Source organism: Rhizophagus irregularis, chromosome 19, assembly GCF_026210795.1.
Source record: "Rhizophagus irregularis chromosome 19, complete sequence".
Lineage (NCBI taxonomy): Eukaryota > Fungi > Glomeromycota > Glomeromycetes > Glomerales > Glomeraceae > Rhizophagus > Rhizophagus irregularis.
Genome location: NC_089447.1, coordinates 1,766,971 through 1,785,897, shown reverse-complemented (window position 1 = coordinate 1,785,897; position 18,927 = coordinate 1,766,971). Strand labels below are relative to the sequence as shown.

Below are 18,927 nucleotides of genomic sequence, written 5' to 3'. Positions count from 1 at the left end.
CTATTTATGAAATAAGAAAATAAATCATTTAAAAAAGTTTTTCTCGTTTCTAACAAAAATATTATTGGCCGATTTAATGAGGTCATATGATATTATTAATAAATAAATATACCGATTTTTTCAATTAATTGACTTTCCCCGAGTTTGTAACATTCATAAAACTTTACTTCTTTCTTCTATTTTAACAACTGGATTCAACATTTTTTTAACTTTCTTTTTTCTGACATCTTTAAACAAATATTTTTGAAAAAAAAAACTTAATAAACTTAATATTATCCAATATTATTCTTTTTTTGTTTTTTTAATATTCAAGTGTGAAGAAACTAAAAAAAAATTGAAATTTGAAAGTTTATTAGTTTTCATTATGAATCAATTTTCTTCATGTATAACAATATTATGTCTTTGTCTTTTATGGTATTATAAAAATCTTTCTGTGTGATATTACTGATATATATAACATTTTCTTGAATACAAAAAAATTAATTATTTGTTTTTTTTTTTATTTTCTAGTTTACTTACTGTAGTTATACATGCAGATATAACAGAAATCACAGAAACTACAACAAATGTTGAGATTGTTAATAGTAGTATAGAAGTTCAACAACAAAAAGAATCATCAAATACATCTCCGACCCAAACTTCATCAGATAATAATTATTTACCACCTCCTTCCTCTTTACCCTCTCCAACAAATACAATCAATAATAACGATACTGATTACGATAAAGTACCAATTTATACATGTCATGAAATTGGGCCATGCGTACCTTGTGGTGTATTTGAAGTGGTAATTATTATTTTAAAGATTCATTATTTTAAAGATTCACGGTTTTAAAGATCCATTGTTATATTATAAGATTCATATTAATATTATTTTCTTTTATAGAAACTTGAAAAATATTGTCATGAGTTTGGTAATAAACAACCTGTTGAATGTCAATTGGATTCACCTGATATATCAGCTGGAAATAACACATATTCTTTACCAAAATTTCAACCTTGTAAAAGAGTAATTAAATTCGAAAGAACAAAATACTTTGAATTTCAGGTATGAATTAAATAATTAAATAATATATATACATATATATATACTCTTTTTTAACTTGTTAATTCTTTTTTATAGTTTCTCAATATGTTTCTTGCATTCATGTCATGTTCAATATTAATATGGAGAAGAAGTAAACTTGCAGCAGATGGATATAGAAAATTATCTAGAAGAATAAGAGGCAATACATTATGATAAAAAAAAATTACATCATTATCTTTCTTTAAATTTCATTTTGTTTTTTTTTTGTAAATCTCTTATTTATTTTATTGAATTATTGATGGAAAATAAGTTATAAAATGTAAAAGATGTAATAATATTTAAGAATAAAATTTAATTAATTATGTAATCTAATCAGCTAATAAAAGATAGATTATGATTGAGGGGACTCATATTTAGAATCCAATTAAATTAAACTTCAAGAGCTTTCGACAAAGTCTCTCCGCAAGGACCGATGCTAATTAAAAAAAAAATAATAGTTTTAAGAAAAATATTTCTTAAGAAAAAAAAAAACAAAGAAATACTAACAACTTAAAATCAGCATCTCCAGTATCTTCAATATTGAAGATGGCAATTTTGCCACCTCGTAATTTAACATAATTAGAATACCCAGCTGCAGGGTAAACGGTTCCGCTAGTTCCGATAACCAAAAGTAAATCACACCTATCTAATTCTTCATGAATTTTACTTAAAATATTTTGATCAAGTTTTTCATTAAACCAAACAACATCAGGTCTTAATAATCCTTGACATTTTGTACAAGAAGGAAGTTTTTCAATAGGTATATTCGTATCAAAATTTGAATCTTCGGTTCCTTTCAATGCTTCACATATTGGTGAATCATTATTTTTCTCAATATCACCACATTTAGTACAACGAGTCCTAAATAATGATCCATGCATTTCAATAATATTCTTTAAATTTGACGACAATCCATCAACATTTTGTGTTATAACAGTAAATGTTTGATTTTGTGGTGTTTGTGAAAGTACTTTATTTTCAAAATTCACTAAAGCTTTATGAGCATTATTTGCTTGTTTCTTTAATACTAATTCTCGACGATAATGATAAAATTCCCAGACACGCGATGGATTAGCTTTAAATGCCTAATAAACAAAATAAATTAATAACAAAGTTTTTTAAAGAGAATTAAGTACATACACTTGGAGTTGCAAGTTCAGTTGCTTCAAAAGTTCTCCAAAAGCCACCTTCACCACGAAACGTCTATATAACAAAGGAGAAAAAGGATATTATTTCCCGTTTTTTTTTTAAAAAAAATATATATATATATTATATAAACTAACCGGAATTCCACTTTCTGCGGAAAGTCCTGCTCCACATATCGTGGCAATATGTTTTGCAGACTTTAAAACTTTTTGAGATAAATATTAATAGTTTTGGTCTTTAATAAGTGAATTTTAAAAGAAAAAAAAAATTTCTTTTTTTATACTTTGTTGAAAAGCTTCATAACTTGAACTAGCTGACATTTTTTTTTTTTCTAGAAAAAATTAAATTTTCAAACTTTATTTTACTATGATCTATAACGATTTATTCTATTATGCACGTGATAGTATTGTAGATTGTTAAACCAAATTTTTATCTCGAAAATAGATTTACTGAACTTTTTTTCAATTATGACTAGTATACTACCAAATCAAACTTTATATGTTCGAAATTTAAATGAAAAAGTTAATAAAGATGGTATTTTAAAAATTGGTTTTTTATTCTGAATAAAAATTTTTACTCTTTTTTTTTGACTCCTTTTTTTTTAAAAAAATTTTAGAATTAAAAAGATCTTTATATTCCTTATTTTCGGCATATGGACGTATTCTTGATATAGTTGCCTTGAAAACAATGAAAATGCGTGGACAAGCTTTCGTTGTTTTTAAAGAAATTCAAAGTGCCACTTCAGCTATGAGAGGACTTAATGGATTTAACTTTTATGATAAACCAATGGTGAGTTATTTTTTTTTAAAAATATTTTCGATTTTTTTTTTCTTCTATTTTAACATGACTCTATAGATAGAGTCGTTAAGCATTTTATTTTTCATATAAAGATTTTTTTAAGTCTTTTTTTTTTTTTACACACTAATGCCAATCAAGGCTGATTATAATCATTCTTTTTTATTTAATTCATTCACTATTCTCCTAATTAAAGGGTGATTCCAAATTAATTATGAAAGAGGATAACTTTCTTAACAATTCTATCGAATGAAGCTGATCATTTGGTTTTCTACTTTTTTTTATTATGAAAAAAAAAAAAAAATATTTTTTTTTTGTATAGAATATTGAATACGCAAAAAGTAAGTCAGAAGCCGTCGCGAAATTAGATGGTACATGGAAAAAACCTGGCAGTGCAGCAGCTGCTGCTTCAGGTGCCAATGCTCAACGTGCACAGACCTATGGTCAACCAGTTTCAGCACCTGCACAGAAAAGACAACGTGAAGAAGAAGGTAATATAAAAAATATTGGATCTTTTTTAAATTGATTGCAATTATTGTTCTTTTTTTAACTTTTGATTATAATGATTTATAGATACAACGGATACTAAGAGAGCCGCAGGTGATGGAAGAAATGAAATAGAATCTGAATCACCTGAGATAGGTAATATATTATTTAGTTTTATATATTAATTTTTACATTTCTCACAAGTCATATTATTTAACAGAAACTGAAGTAGAAGAAACTACATCAGCTACAACTGTGGTTAAAGAAGAAGCGGAACCGATTAATAGAATATTATATATACAGAATTTACCACCAGATGTTACAGATGAGATGTTAAGTTACTTATTCCAACAGTATGTACATTTTAAAATTTTTCTTTTATACTTTTTTTAAAAAAAATTAAAGATAATTAGGTTAACAAAAAAGATTTTCCTTTAAGATATCCTGGTTTCAAGGAAGTGCGTCTTGTTCCTGGTAAATCGGACATTGCTTTTGTGGAATATGAGGCTGATCATCAAGCAGCTGTAGCAAAAGATGTGCTTAACAAATTTAAGATTACACATGATAAAGAAATGAAAGTAACATTTGCGAAGAGATAAAAAAAAAAAAATTTCTTAAAATAAGTTAGGTTCTTTTCTATATAACATTTTCATTATTTTCATTAATAATAATAATAAAAAATTAAATTAGATAAAAAAAAAAATTGGTAATGTTTATCATTTTAAGGATGGAATGTATATTTACCAGCTATATTTGTTTATTTTATTTCAAAAACAAAAAAAAACCACAATATAGATTTAAATAATTGAAAAACAAATATGAAAATTTAGTTAGCCACAACCATTTTGTGATGTAATAATATATGATGCATTAAATAATATAACATTACCAAATTTTATTTTATTTTTTTTTTTCCACTTTAGTTGAATAAAGAATAAAGAAAACCAATAAAAACATGAATATAAATATCTTTTTAAAAAAAATTAAAATACCTTCATTTTTAACTGCATATATATATATATATATATATATATATTAAAAAAAAAGAAAAAAAAATACTACTAAAATAATAACTAAATATCATAATAACTAAAGGCTAAACCAAACCTAATACCCAATTAATATTCAAATAAAAAGAAAATAAAAAAAAAATTTTTAAAGATGAAGTAATGAATAAACCTTCCTTTTCCTAATGTACTATAAAAAATAATTTCTCAATATATATAATATATATATATATATTTATATTTAAATATAAATAAAAAGCAAAAAGATTTGAATAAAATTAAAAAATTCATTTCTTAGGGTTAATAATTGATATGTATATATATAAATAACAGATGATAAAACAATAGAAAACGAAAAAAATATATATATAAAATAAAATACAATGGAAAAAGGTTTCATTGAAAATTCGAATCATTTTTTCGTGAAAAAAATAATACATTATTAAAACAATGGATAGAAAAAATTCACAAATTGGTCATTAAAAAAAGTGAATATATATTTTTTCTTTAATCAAAATTGAAAAAAATAGAAAAACTTCTTTTGCTTTCTTCTTATTGAAAAATGAAGAAATGATATCGAAAATAAAGAAAACGGGAAATAATGAAAAGAAACTAGCACCAAAATAAAAGAAAGCCAAATATCCATCTTTTGGTCCATTCGTCAGTAAATAAGGAAGTTTAGGCACATGTATATATAATGAGTATATGTATGTATATATGTATTTATAATATATATAGCAAAGAAAAAAAAAATGTGATAATGAATAATACAAATTAGCTGTGCACCCAAAACTGCCTTTTGCCCGGTATCTTGCGATTCTCATATGTATAATATATACATCATTAATTATTTCCTACAAAATCATTGAAATTCAAAAATTACTAAGAATATTAAAAGGAAAGACTATAAACAAGTATTTATTGAATCTGCAATAGAAATATATAAAGTGCAAATTAATTATATAGTTGGCCCTCTATTTTAATCACCGTACTGCCGACGAACTTATCGGCAAATTATATGATATATGCAAGGAAAGAAAAATTTTTCATGAACCGAAAGCCAACCAAAAAAATACAATGAGAACCGAATGAAAATTTTATCGCTTACCTGGTCCATTTGCACAGCTCATGGCGGAACCAACTTTCCTTTTCCATGAATTGAAGCTAAATGGTTATTTTCCAGAATTATCAAACATTCCGGTTAAGCCATTCATTTCCTTTGGTGTTGTTACTCTTAAGGTCTCGGAAAGTGTGTGTGTATGATCAAATGGACTAGGACTCGTCCGGCCATTGGCAATGTCTCCGTAATTTATTAATAACGAAAGTCGTTTTCGTCCTTCATTTTCTACCAATGTACTAACTCTAGGATTCTCACCATTTACTCCTTGTTTGCCGTTTCCATTTTCGTTGACCTTGGCCTTCTCTTTTCCATTATCCGATTTAGATTCACTTCCAGGCTCATTAACATTCTCTTCTGTGAGGATAGTAGGTATTTCTTCATTTACGAATGCTTCAGCTGCGTCGTCTAGGACAGGAGGAATAGCGAGGTCAATAGCCTCGTGTACACTAAGATGATCATGGAATTCTATGTCCCGCTCAAAGATCATTGAATTTCGTGATGGTGTTGGGCTTGGAGTACGGATTCCATCGGAAGTAAAGATTAAGTCGTTAGAAGGTCTAGGACTTGTAGGTGAACGGCTCCTTGAAGAATGTTCACTCTTAGTAGAATTTCTGCGTGCAAAAGTTGCAAATAGAGAAGGTCGTCCTGTTTTAAGACTCCTCAAACTATGAGTAGGGCTTGCTGGTACAGGCGATGTTTTGTCGTCTCCTTCTATCATAGAATTTGAGGCAGAGTTAAAAGGAATATATTATTTTGTGATTACATAAGGAGTATGATGTAGGTGTGAAAAGAAGTGGTCATAAAGTCATTAGTTATAAAGTTCAGATTCCGCGTTTTAGTTTAGACAGCCCACCACGAAATCTTATATTCAGAAAAATAAACATCTAAGAGCATATGTTCACAACACAATAACCACGAAAACAAAAATACCATAAAACCTTTTAAGAAAGGTTAAGAAAATTATTATAAACATACCAGGCGCACTATCATAAGACAAATGAGGAAGTTTTTTACTGCTTCTTTTATTATTCCAAGTCATTATTTTTCGGAAACCTGGCTTTTGCTGAGTTTGTGTCGTTGGAATAGATGTAGCGGCGTTCATTGTGAAATTTATTTCTTTATGATCGGCTGTTATATAAAGTTTTTTTTTCGTTTTGAGATTAAGAGATTGTTTTTTAATAAAAAATTTCTAATAGAAAGAAACAAAAAAAAAATGTACTGATACAGTATACAACGAATCGAGAGCTGTAATATGGCAGCACTCTTTATCATCACACTGCGTTATTATCACTGATTAAGTATCGATCGGCTTCGGCCGTTTATCCCTTAATTTGATGTTCGATTGAACAATGACATGACTTCATCCTGTAATTGTCTTATATATACGTAAATAATAAAATTTTTTTCTTGCTTATTCCTTTCATTATAACTGAAAAAAACCATTTAAAGTTAATAGTTTGAAACTATTAAGTAATTTAAAAAATTAAGATTTTTTAATAAACTGAAAAGCTTATTTCAATACTACAAACTTCTATTATTAATCGAGCTAAATCAACAAATTAAATGCCAAATACTGTCTATAATCATATATAAAATTAGATATAATTAATAAAATAATATTTTACCTACTTATGTTTTTAATAATAAGAAATATAATTGTATTAATTTTATATTAAAAAATTTTAATATATAAAATTTTTACCAGTTTCGATCTAAAATTATATGTATTATACTATATTTAATTTTACTATAAAGCATAACAAATATAAATAATTGTTTCTTATATTTGTTAGTTTTATAAAATTTTTATGTTAATATTAATAATTAGTAAGTTATTTAAAAAATATAACTAATAATAATTGCTTCTTTATAATTAAAATATAAGTTGGTCTGTAATATATAAAATCAAAACTAAATGTTTAATCCAAAAATTTTAAATCTGATTCAATGCAGATTTTACTTTTTTATATAGTATATTTTTTAAAAAAATTTCAAAATACCTGAATATTATATATAAAAATTAACCTATATAATGGAATTTTCAAGTATTTTATAATGGTATTATTTATAACTCATACTGGTGATTTTTAGATGTAAATCAGGCTTAGTAATCTTTTATCTTTATTAAATTTATACAAGAATTTCAAAAATAATACATAAACATGTAAAGTTCTAAATAAACAAAACAAAAATAAAAGCTAAACAATCTTCTAAAAAATATATAATAAAAAAAAACTATCAGGTTAAACTGAAAAGTAAAGTAACCAATATATGTAAACTATTTAATATCTTTCAAATTGCTACTTAAGTTATATTTTAAATAAGTAAAACTGTACTAAATAATCCATTCCAATATTATTTTTATAAAGAATATATCAGATTGGATTATTAGTAGATTATTAATATCATTAGATTCTTTAATTAACACAAGCAAGTTCATTAGTATATTAAATAGATAATTTGCTAAGAAAATTCTAAAATCTATTGAAGAAAAGGTCAAATATAAATTATTTATATAGAAACATAATTGAATTGAATAAATATATTCTATTTTTGATTTACTAGTATAATAAAAAGATGATATAACTAGAAAGAATTCCATTACTTATAATAAAGATTACTGTAAAAATTGGTCTTTTACTAATAATTTTTACTTTACTTAACCTAGTGTTATTTCAAAAAAAATTACGTGACTATATAAAAATTATCACATCTCAATTGTTTTCATTATTTATATTTATCAAAGAAATTTAGTTTTTTTTTGAATTAGTAAAAACTTATTTGTTATATTTATTACTATACTACTGTTCACGTAATAATGCATAATTTCACATAATATTAGCTAACCAGTATTTTTTGAAATAATGCTAAGGTAGTTTTTTACCTTATTTTTTTCTTAAATTCTATTGATTAACTAGCTAAAAAGAAAAAAATCATAATAATGTAACATAAAATTTCCTTTTACTTATTTTATAAATAAGTGAAATATTTATTTCATTATTTATACCAGTTTTTATATTATTATAATAGTAAAAAATCATATTTTTCTTCACAAATATTATTATTATTATTATTATTTTAATGATTTATATATGTTTATTAATTTTTTTTTTCTATGTAAAGGTGCGATCATGTTTATTGATAATTATGTTAAAGTAATACAATATATTTACAAAAGTAAAATAAAATAAAGTATTTTAAATTACATCAGGAAATTTGTTTAGGCGTAATTTAGTGTAATATTTCGAAGGTGGTGTAAAATTTCGAAATATTACACTAAAAACGTAATATTACAAAAGTTTACGCTCTTAAATTTGAATAATTATAGTAATTTAAGAATATCTCGCTATCTACTGATCCAATCAAGACGATCTATAGCTCATTGGAATCAGCTCATCAAGACGAATCGAATGGTAGTAAAATCGTATCTTTACGTTCGATAGATGATTTTCTATTAATTTAAAACTTTACTGCATACTATAGAGCGTTCTATCAACTGTAGAAATGCGATTTTACTACCATTCGATCCGTCTTGATGAGCTGATTCCAATGAGCTATAGATCGTCTTGATTGGATCAGTAGATAGCGAGATATTCTTAAATTACTATAATTATTCAAATTTAAGAGCGTAAACTTTTGTAATATTACGTTTTTAGTGTAATATTTCGAAATTTTACACCACCTTCGAAATATTACACTAAATTACGCCTAAACAAATTTCCTGATGTAGTTTATATATGTTTATTAATATTAAATTTATATATTATATAAACAATTCATAAATTTTATGAAATATACAGTAAGCAATTATAATATATATTATTATTTTAAATGAAATTTCTAAATTATAAAAAAGATTTTTTTTTTTTTATTAATTTCTATAGATACAATTTTGTTTTAATATAATTACATCTACTTACATATACTAAACTTATAAAAATAAGAAAAATATAATATATATAAGAACTAAGTATTATGAAAAAGACTACTCAGAAAAAGTCAACCTGTCACCTAGATACTTATATCACTATTAAAAACAATAATACAACCAAAAATTTTAGGTGACTGTCAAGATCTACCTAAAAATTTGCCCAATGCAACTTTAATTAAAGCCCATATTGTTTTTTCTAACCTAAAAACTGGTTAGCTACATATAAATACTGTAAGGTGTAGAATGTTTAACTTAAGGAAAATTCTATTTAAAAGATAAAAACATACAAATCAAATTGTAAAAACCAAAAACCAATAGTTCTGTTTCTATTTTACAGCATTTGAGCATGACCATGCTATTTCTTATCACGTAACCACTTTTTTTCTCTTGCTTTCATTTTTTTTTTAGCAGTTTTAGTTTCTATCAGTTCACTTCTACATTTAATATACCAAGGATCGATTCTTAACTTCTTAACATATTGAACCTAATATTACCATGTGTACATTTATCATGTAGCTCATCTACTTCTTTGAGCGTTAACTTACTTTTTATGTATAAATATTCTACATGTCTATAATCTTCATCCGCTAAGACATGTACAGCCGGTAACTATTCTTCTTTGAAACTTCTAATAATAGCAAAATCTTCCTCATCATAAGTATAATTGAGGATAATTTCATCATTCAAATCATTGAAATGTTATTTGATGTTAATTTCGCTGTATAAATGTGCAAGATCACTCGATTTAATGTATACCTTTTTAAGTATTGCTTCTTTTATTTTGAATACATGGTAAGATAAGCGGAAGAGTGGTGTTAATAAAACATCACTGTTATTTAAAATCTGCCACTTGCTCTTATTATTTGCTAAACCTCTAACTCTTCTCTTCATAAGTATTTCTGCTTTTCTAGTTCTAAATTCCAGGTCATCTTCTTTATAACAAAAATAGATGACTCAATATTGTATAGAAGTACTACCTTCATGACGTTTGTAAGGCTTTTTATCTTTATAAGCAAGCTGTTTGATGAAACTTATCCCTCTCTTTGGCAAATAAATTTCCTTCTCTTCTTTGTATATTGAATCCTTAAAGACTGCATTCTCTAACGGGACCTTAGATGGTTGTTGAATAACCTATTTCTTACATTTTCAACACACTTTTCTATTTTTTGATATAGTTATGGCACACAACTGTGAACAACAACCTGAAACCAAAATACCATGTGGTATGTTAGAATCCAGAAATATATATATAGGGGTCAGGTGCGTAGTGAAAAATTTTTTTACTATGAAACTTTTTATATGAGTAGTACGCATAATTGATACCTGATATATATTGAAAATCCTGCAAAAATATGTAAATAAAATTTCAGACATTAAGTTATTAATTATTTTATCATGACTTCTATATTATTTATAAAACCAAATACTAATGTGAAAAAATAGAATTTACCATTTTTTTAATAATATTTTTCTAAAATTTCACTTTTTAACCCTTAGAAATTTCTTTCAATTAATACTAAATATTACAATGCAGTTAATTAAATAAGTACATACAGTAAATATATTATATATATAAGATTAGCCAAATTTAGGCTAAAAATATGCAAACTAATTTTTTACATATAAAAATTTTGATAAAAAATACGCAATCTTGATTACTTAACTATAGATGAAAAATTCTAAAATTGTACACAAATCAAAACTTTACTCTGTCTAATTCCACTATGATGGCGACATATCTGTATACTCTACCCCTGTAGATATATTTCTGGGTCCTGGTATGTCTGACTGAAAACCTAATGTAGGTTGTTGTTTTATTATTTCTAGATAATGTGAATTCTAACCGTTTGATTAACGATTGATATTTTTTTATTAATAAGGCACATAGTTTATTGAAGTATTTAGTTCTCATCCCTCATGATATTAGTAATGCAAGCATTATCACAGTCAGATACTTGGAGATGTGAAATCTAATATTCATATTCTTTCTGTCACTAATAATATCATGTGGGGAGAGATCATCGTACTTTCTTCCCCGTTGGGCTCTGCCCATGAAGTTATGGATGAAAAATATGAGGATTTTTTGCCTTGAGTGATAGTAAAAGGACTTTTCGACGTTATATGAAGTTATTACTGAGGTCTTTAGTTTCGCCCGAACTCCTTACGGCTTATATTGAGTTAGGACCGTTATCGTAGTCTTGGAGTTACCAATAATACTGTAAGATGGCAGTTCCATACGAACGTTCCCCTGGGCTTTCTGAAAGGTTGCAAAGTAGTGCGTTTTGGTTCCTACGCCTTTAAAGTCTAACTGGCCAAGTGGTTTGCAGGCCGGACCGGTATTTCTTGGAAGGAGCTCCTGACCAACGTATTTCTTGCTAGTTGATGTTGTTAACTGGGGAGTTAGTCTTCTAAAATAAGGAGACGGAGTTGAGGTGTATGCTTGGTGTTTTTTTACTCAAGTTTTTTCTCATTGCACTTCGAGTTTTCCTGAGGTTTATGTCTTTATTTTTTGCTTTTTGTTTTTCTTGGTCGCTTTTTTTGGTGTAACCTTATTTTCTTTGGGGGGTGGGGGGATACTGGAAAATTTGATCGTCATGGTGGCTTGGTGTTACTAATTTTCAAATCGATGATCGTCGGGTGATAAGGGGGCTGACAGGTTGGGTACGCAGTTTTTGTAGTATGCCGATCGAGGTGGTCAATGCGATGGATATCGTTGGATTGACTTATCTAGGTAGATCTTAGGTCAAAGGAGATCTTTGTGAAATAGGTTTGTTATCCATAGTATGTAGTCAAATAGGGGATATATTTTACTTTTTTTTGTGCATTGCGCACTTTTTGGTTTGTTTTCATTCTTTTAGTTATAGTTTTCTTTCCTGTTCGCCCCTTTTTTGGGGTTGATTTTTTTTCTTTTTAAATCCGATTTTTTTGAGCAGGCAGGCTTCTAGGTTTTTAACTCTTTTGGCTAGCTTTGTAGCTTTCTTTATGTAGTAGGTTATCCTCGAACTGTTGTAAAGTTACTCTTTCGTACCATTAACTTAATAAAATCCTTGATTGGCTCAAAAACAAAAAAAAAAAAAAAAAACTAATAATATCATGTGGTTTTTATACCTGTCCATAATTCATTGATTATTTTTGAACATTTGTAATCATATGTTATCTTTTCTTAAAAAATCAAAGTCCAGTAAGGCGTAAAAATTACCCTTATTAGAATTGTATAACCTATTCGCACCACTAAAATGTGTCAGCTTTTCAGCTACAAGGTGTGTAACATTGATGGATAATCTCTTTTTCATATTGATCATGCTAAGCAAATTCAGCACTAAAAATGAGAGAAAGTTGAAAAAGTTGTATACTAAAAGTTGTGAAACCCGTTATTAACTGTTGTTAATAAATATATTTTTAGTATAGTCCTTCAGTTTACTCGTCCATATGAGTGATTCTAGCCCTTATATACAGCAGAAAAGTACTTTTAACGTAGCTACTAGCTAATTTAATACTATTACTACAGCTAGCAAAACAAAAGAAAGAAACCAATATTTTCTCAAAAAACTCCAGGTTTTTTCTGAATATTGTAGACTGAAAGTCAAGAGTTTTATTTTTGCAAACAAAAATGTATTTTTCTTATATGATTCAGTGATAAAATCACTTTTTTCAGTTATATTTGGAAATTTTTTTTAGGCGTGAGATCTACCAGAAAGAATTTTTTTTTAAATTATAAAAAAGATATCTCTATTTACTCTTTAATAAATTAAAAGTTTGTTTTACTTTAATTATTATTTGGAAATATTTAAGATTAAAATATATTTACTGTTAAATTAATTTTCTATCAATATTTTTATAAGAAACTATTAACCAACTAAAATTTAGATATTCTTTATTACCCAAAATATATTTATTATTAAAAGAAAAATTATTGATTATTAAATTTATTATAAAGTTAAAATTTATTAAAACTTTACTATTATATGTAAAACTTAACCAACTAATATATATATTCAAAAATTTTTTCTTGTAATTAATTATATAAAATAATTGAATAGAACCTTTCTATTAAAAATAATCTATAAAAAATATATATAATATTTTAATTGGTATATAACTACTATTAATAGTACTAATCACATTAGAAATTCTTTTAATCTTTTTAAATCCATTTGTAATTTTATTAATTTTTATTACTATATTTAAAAAATTAATTTTCTGCTAAAAATTTTACAATTATTATATAAATAAAATCTTCAATATATAACTAAAGGTTAATGCTTATTCTGGAAAAATTGAAACTTTTTCAACTGAATATATATATTAACACTTTTACATGCTATTTTTACCTTTTATACTATAAAGATTTAATACATATTTATATATATAAATATAGTATTAGTTCTATTATAAACTACATTTTGACTTTATATTTGTAATATTTCACTCAAAAAATCACGAAAGTTGTTTTAATTTTCAGATTTAAATTCTGGTCTGTTTCTTGAATAGCTTCTTTTTTTATTATATTAAAACTTTTTTACTACTATATTAGTTATTAGTTTATTTATGGTCTAAGGACTCTGAACAATACTGATATAACTCATATATGGATTTATGTAGAGTTTATATGAGATTATATTTTAAACTCACAAATTGAATTTATGTAGACCGGTTTAATTTTAAGCAACTCATAAATTATATTTGCGTAAAATTAAGACTAAGAGTTTTGAGTTGCATAGCACCAATCATTTTTTTTCAATCTTATTTTTTATTTTTTTTAAAACCTGATTTCAACATACAATTATTTAAATTATTTAAAAAAAAAAAAAATTTTTTATTTATTTTTTATCAGTTTTTTAAACTGGTCCTTTTTTATTTATTTAAAAAAAATTTTTTATTTATTTTTTATCAGTTTTATAAACTGAAAATTTTTTTATATTTTTTTTAATAAATTAAAATAATAAATCTTATGCTGTAATAACCGAAAAATGCAATAAAATAGAATAAGGATAAATAATTAGCTGAAGGATAAATAATTAACCGATGGGTAAATAATTAGCCAATAAAATTATATTTATAGTTTAGTTTAGTGTAACGAGATAGTCAGATGATAATAGATCTTCGAATTTTATTAGAAAAAATAGTAAATATGAGAAATATTTTTCTTAAAAATGTATAAATACAAGTGGATTTCGATAGGAAATTCCGCAGTCAATTTTTGGCTCAATAAAAATAATATTAAAATATTAATTATTAAAAAGTTATTCAATATGAATATGCTTATTGTACGCTTGAGAATTAATTAATATTATATTATTAAGTTCGAGATTTTAAAATAATATTTGGTAAGAAAATAATGTTTTGTAATTTTTGTAACTAATTCTTATTTTAAACCAAGCATAAATATTATTCGAACTCAACACGTCGGTGGCAACATACGGTATTTTATTTTAATATCCTATGGGCGGCGTGTCACAATGCATGAGAATGCGTGAGAAAATACAACTAGTTGAAATACAACGCTGGTAGTGCTACTTTTACTTGCTATAGTTACCCTCGTAGTCAGGTATTGTATTAGTTGAAAGTGTTCAAATAAGAATTCTACGACTATTTGTTGTTCAAATCAGTAACAGTTAATACATACAATGATTTACAGACAAATTTTTGTAGGTATGTTGTAATGAGAGGGACTTTAGTGAAATTTACTTAAAGAAACATTCTAACATTTCTTTTTACTTTATTTTGTAAGGATGGGCTTGAAGATAGACTTCGAACTTCAAGTATGTTGTAATAAAGGAGGCTTCAGTGAAATTCATTTAAAGAAACGTTTTAACATTTCTTCTTTACTTTATTTTGTAGGAACAGGCTTAAAGATAAACTTCAGACCTCAAGTATGTTGTAAATTTTTATTAAAAAAGATAATTATTGGAAATCAGAACTGTAGTACAAAATGTTGATCTGATTTCTGATCATTTATTTTTTTATTATTAGGGTTTCTGAACGTAAAATATAGTCTGACTTTTTGGAATTAAGGTAAAAAAGAAACAAAGGAGTTTTTTTATTATTTCTTTAAGAAACACTACTAACATTTCTATTTTTCTTTTTATAGGGTTGCCGAACGAAAAACATAACTGGACTTTTGAAATGCAGTAAAGTTGACTGGAAAAAAAGGTGTTTGGTGTTCATTACCTTTTAATTCTTTTTTTTTAAAGAAATGTAACTACCATATTTTGCGGTAAGTAAGCACCCTCCCGAAAGTAAGCACTCTTGGCCAGAATTATGGCGATTTTGGCCAAAATTATGAGGATCTTGGCCGGCATCAAGTGCAAAAATGGGGTGCTTATATACCGCAAAATACGGTAACTTATTTTTCTCTTTTTTTTATTAGAGTTTTCAGATGAAAAACATAACTGAAGCTACCAAACTTTGAATCAAAGTAAAGGAAATCAAAGAAGAATTTTTTTATTATTTTAAGAAATGTTACTAACATTTCTATTTTCTTTTAAGACGAGTCGAAAGCTGAAAATAGAGTTCCGAATGGGTCATGAGTCAGGTTAATTGATAAACCTGACCTGAAATTTTTTTCAGGTCAGGTCAGGTCAGGTTATATCAGGTTGTCTGTTTGACCTAACCTGAAAAATTTCAGGACTATTTTGATTAAAGTATTAAAAAAAAATGGTACAAACCTTTTTTTTTTAATATAATATTATAAAAAAAAAACGTTTTTGCAACGTTTTTTATTAAAATATTGAAAAAAAATATTGCAAAACGTTTTACATTATGAAAAAAATGTTTTTGCAATGTTATTATTGAAATATCAAAAAAAAAATGTTACGAAACATTTTTTTAATATAATATTATGAAAAAAACGTTTTCGCAACGTTTTTTCTTGAAATATTGCGATTCAACATTTTTATATTAAAATCATATAAAAAAGTGAATCCCAACACTGCAATTCACTTTTTTTTTTATATAGAATTAATATAAAAAAAGTGAGTTGCGATATCACAACTCACTTTTATTATATAAAATCAATATAAAAAAGTGAATCGCAATATTTCAACTCACTTTTATTATATAAAATCAATATAAAAAAGTGAATCGCAATACTGCAACTCACTTTTATTATATAGTAGAATCAATAGTTTCAGGTCAACAGGTCAATCAGGTCAGGTCAATCTTCATACCTGACCTGAATTTTTTTCAAAAATCTCATATCTGACCTGAATTTCAGGTCAGGTCAGGTCGAATTACCTGAATTTGGCTGATCTGTTCAAAGTATACATACTGCCCAAATTATTTTGGGATGCCATAATTATAATTTGGGATGCCGTAATTCATTTAGTTTATATATAATTTACTATGTAAAGTGCCAAAATAATTTGGGATGCCATAATTGAATTTGGGATTTTACTTATAATTATGGCAGCCCAAAATAATTTGGGTGGCATGTATAGTTCAGAGTTCTAGCTGAAAAATTGGGCATATACCTTATTGGTAACTATTAGGCTAATAGATTAGCCAAAAATTAGTAATCAATAGGGCATATACCTGATTGATAACTATATAAAAATTTAGGCTATTCGGATTGAAAGGATTTATTAATTTAAATAAATTAGGTAATTATTCAATAGACATCATTTGATTTATTATTATATGTGAAACAGGACCCCGGATATCTAATATAAAGGTCATAATGGACTTTTGGCCAAAAACACCCCTTTTTGCTGAAACTTAAAAAATCGTTTTTTGTAAATATCTCAGCATCCAGTAATTCAATTTTAATGAACTTTTTTCTATTTTGTAGCCTTCATTTAGCTCTACAATTTAAAAAAAGTTCATCAAAATTGGATCACTGGATGCCAAGATATTTACAAAAAACGATTTTTTAAACCCTTGAAAAATGGGCCAATCTGCCAAAAGTGTGACTTTTTTGTAAAGTTTGATAAATAATTAATAAAGATAAAGGCTACTATGCCATGTTTGACCGAAAGTGTGACTTATCCTGTTCGAGCGATTTGATTACCCTACAACCTTGTCCTGGTTGTAATTTGAATATAAATAAATCTTCCTACTCAAAGAAATCAGTTGCTACTAGTTCTGTGGCTTGCTCCTATTCGGTTTCTCTTCGTCAGTCATGGATTTTACCTATGAAGAAATCATCCATTATGAATCACACATCCAGCTTGTTTGCTACGGTATCATGGGCTGAAATTATGGATTATGTTATTTCAAATTGTAATCTCTCTGTTCGTTCAGCATTAGCTGCTGATATTTCTTGTACTTCTATTGGCACTGTTGACATGGCTTCGCCTGCTTCACCTTTATTCACGGCTGGTGATGTTGCTGCATCATCATCAGTTGTGCTCTCTCCAGATTCACATTATACCTTTTACACTGATGGTTCTCATCAGGAAATTTTATAGCGCGAAAAATTGCTTAAGTTTACGATTTTGTAAGTTTACGAAAGTTTATGGCATAATATTTCGAAAAATTTCAAAATATTACGTAAGTTTACAATTTCGTAAGATTTATGTGATATTACGGTTAAAATATTACGTGAGTTTTCAATATCGTAAGATTTACGCAATATTACGGTCAAAATATTCTGCAAATTTACGAAACTGTAAACCTGCGTAATATTACGGTTGAAATATTTCGAAAATTTACGAAACTGTAAACCTGCGTAATATTACGGTTGAAATATTTCGAAAATTTACGAAACTGTAAACCTGCGTAATATTACGGTTAAAATATTTTGAAAATTTACGAAACTGTAAACCTGCGTAATATTACGGTTGAAATATTTCGAAAATTTATGAAACTGTAAACCTGCGTAATATTACGGTTAAAATATTTCGAAAATTTACGAAACTGTAAACCTGCGTAATATTACGGTTAAAATATTTCAAAAATTTACGAAACTGTAAACCTGCGTAATATTACGGTCAAAATATTCTGCAAATTTACGAAACTGTAAACCTGCGTAATATTACGGTTGAAATATTTCGAAAATTTACGAAACTGTAAACCTGCGTAATATTACGGTTGAAATATTTCGAAAATTTACGAGATTGTAAACTGCATATGCAGTAGAACGTATACAAATGGCATGTGATACTATTGAATAATCAAAAATAATATAAACACCTTTTCTTTTATATAAACACCTTTTTTTTTAAGTTTGGGAAAGCAAATTTATTTTTATTTACGAATTTTTTATTATTTACAATTTTTATGTTAAAAATTAAAGTAAATTCTAATTTTTATTATAACTTAATAAAAAAAATACACATTTGATACTTGTTCGCTACTATTTTATAAAATAGTACCCAGGCTGTACGGCGTGGACGTCAGTATCAGTCACAGCCCAAAAAAACGTGAGTCTCCAGCC

At 26.2% G+C, this 18,927-nt stretch overlaps 5 protein-coding genes across 8 annotated transcripts; 3 read left to right on the top strand and 2 right to left on the bottom strand.

Annotated features, from left to right (window-relative positions):
- Nucleotides 1–140: 140 nt before the first annotated feature.
- On the top strand, nt 141–1,453 carry OCT59_010943 (uncharacterized protein). Its single transcript, XM_025311916.2, has 4 exons — nt 141–414; nt 511–787; nt 887–1,048; nt 1,124–1,453. Exons 1-4 carry the CDS (start codon nt 365–367, stop codon nt 1,238–1,240), a joined length of 606 nt encoding a protein of 201 aa, XP_025167124.2. The 5' UTR covers nt 141–364; the 3' UTR covers nt 1,241–1,453.
- OCT59_010942 (uncharacterized protein) lies at nt 1,296–2,563 on the bottom strand. The gene is made up of 5 exons (XM_025322114.2): nt 2,496–2,563; nt 2,350–2,417; nt 2,207–2,269; nt 1,574–2,151; nt 1,296–1,502 (listed from the first exon to the last, which is right to left on the bottom strand). Exons 1-5 carry the CDS (start codon nt 2,530–2,532, stop codon nt 1,457–1,459), a joined length of 792 nt encoding a protein of 263 aa, XP_025167123.1. The 5' UTR covers nt 2,533–2,563; the 3' UTR covers nt 1,296–1,456.
- Nucleotides 2,564–2,660: 97 nt separating this feature from the next.
- OCT59_010941 (uncharacterized protein) lies at nt 2,661–4,705 on the top strand. 3 transcript variants are annotated; one of them, XM_066136197.1, is made up of 6 exons: nt 2,661–2,746; nt 2,829–3,001; nt 3,330–3,498; nt 3,581–3,649; nt 3,714–3,846; nt 3,920–4,705. In XM_066136197.1, exons 1-6 carry the CDS (start codon nt 2,680–2,682, stop codon nt 3,969–3,971), a joined length of 663 nt encoding a protein of 220 aa, XP_066000848.1. In that variant the 5' UTR covers nt 2,661–2,679; the 3' UTR covers nt 3,972–4,705. The 3 variants fall into 3 exon arrangements, with proteins under 3 accessions (XP_066000848.1, XP_025167122.1, XP_066000847.1); XM_025322113.2 differs by having other exon boundaries at nt 3,933–4,480; XM_066136196.1 differs by lacking the exon at nt 2,661–2,746 and having other exon boundaries at nt 2,774–3,001; nt 3,933–4,480.
- A 163-nt stretch (nt 4,706–4,868) lies between these two features.
- On the bottom strand, nt 4,869–6,855 carry OCT59_010940 (uncharacterized protein). 2 transcript variants are annotated; one of them, XM_025334043.2, is made up of 3 exons: nt 6,596–6,855; nt 5,876–6,328; nt 4,869–5,354 (listed from the first exon to the last, which is right to left on the bottom strand). In XM_025334043.2, exons 1-3 carry the CDS (start codon nt 6,720–6,722, stop codon nt 5,344–5,346), a joined length of 591 nt encoding a protein of 196 aa, XP_025167120.1. In that variant the 5' UTR covers nt 6,723–6,855; the 3' UTR covers nt 4,869–5,343. The 2 variants fall into 2 exon arrangements, with proteins under 2 accessions (XP_025167120.1, XP_066000846.1); XM_066136195.1 differs by having other exon boundaries at nt 5,609–6,331; nt 6,596–6,840.
- A 10,657-nt stretch (nt 6,856–17,512) lies between these two features.
- On the top strand, nt 17,513–17,959 carry OCT59_010939 (uncharacterized protein; the record flags this gene model as incomplete). The annotated part of the gene is made up of 1 exon (XM_066136194.1): nt 17,513–17,959. The coding sequence occupies one exon, from the start codon at nt 17,513–17,515 to the stop codon at nt 17,957–17,959; it is 447 nt and encodes a 148-aa protein (XP_066000845.1).
- Between the last annotated feature and the right edge of the window lie 968 nt (nt 17,960–18,927).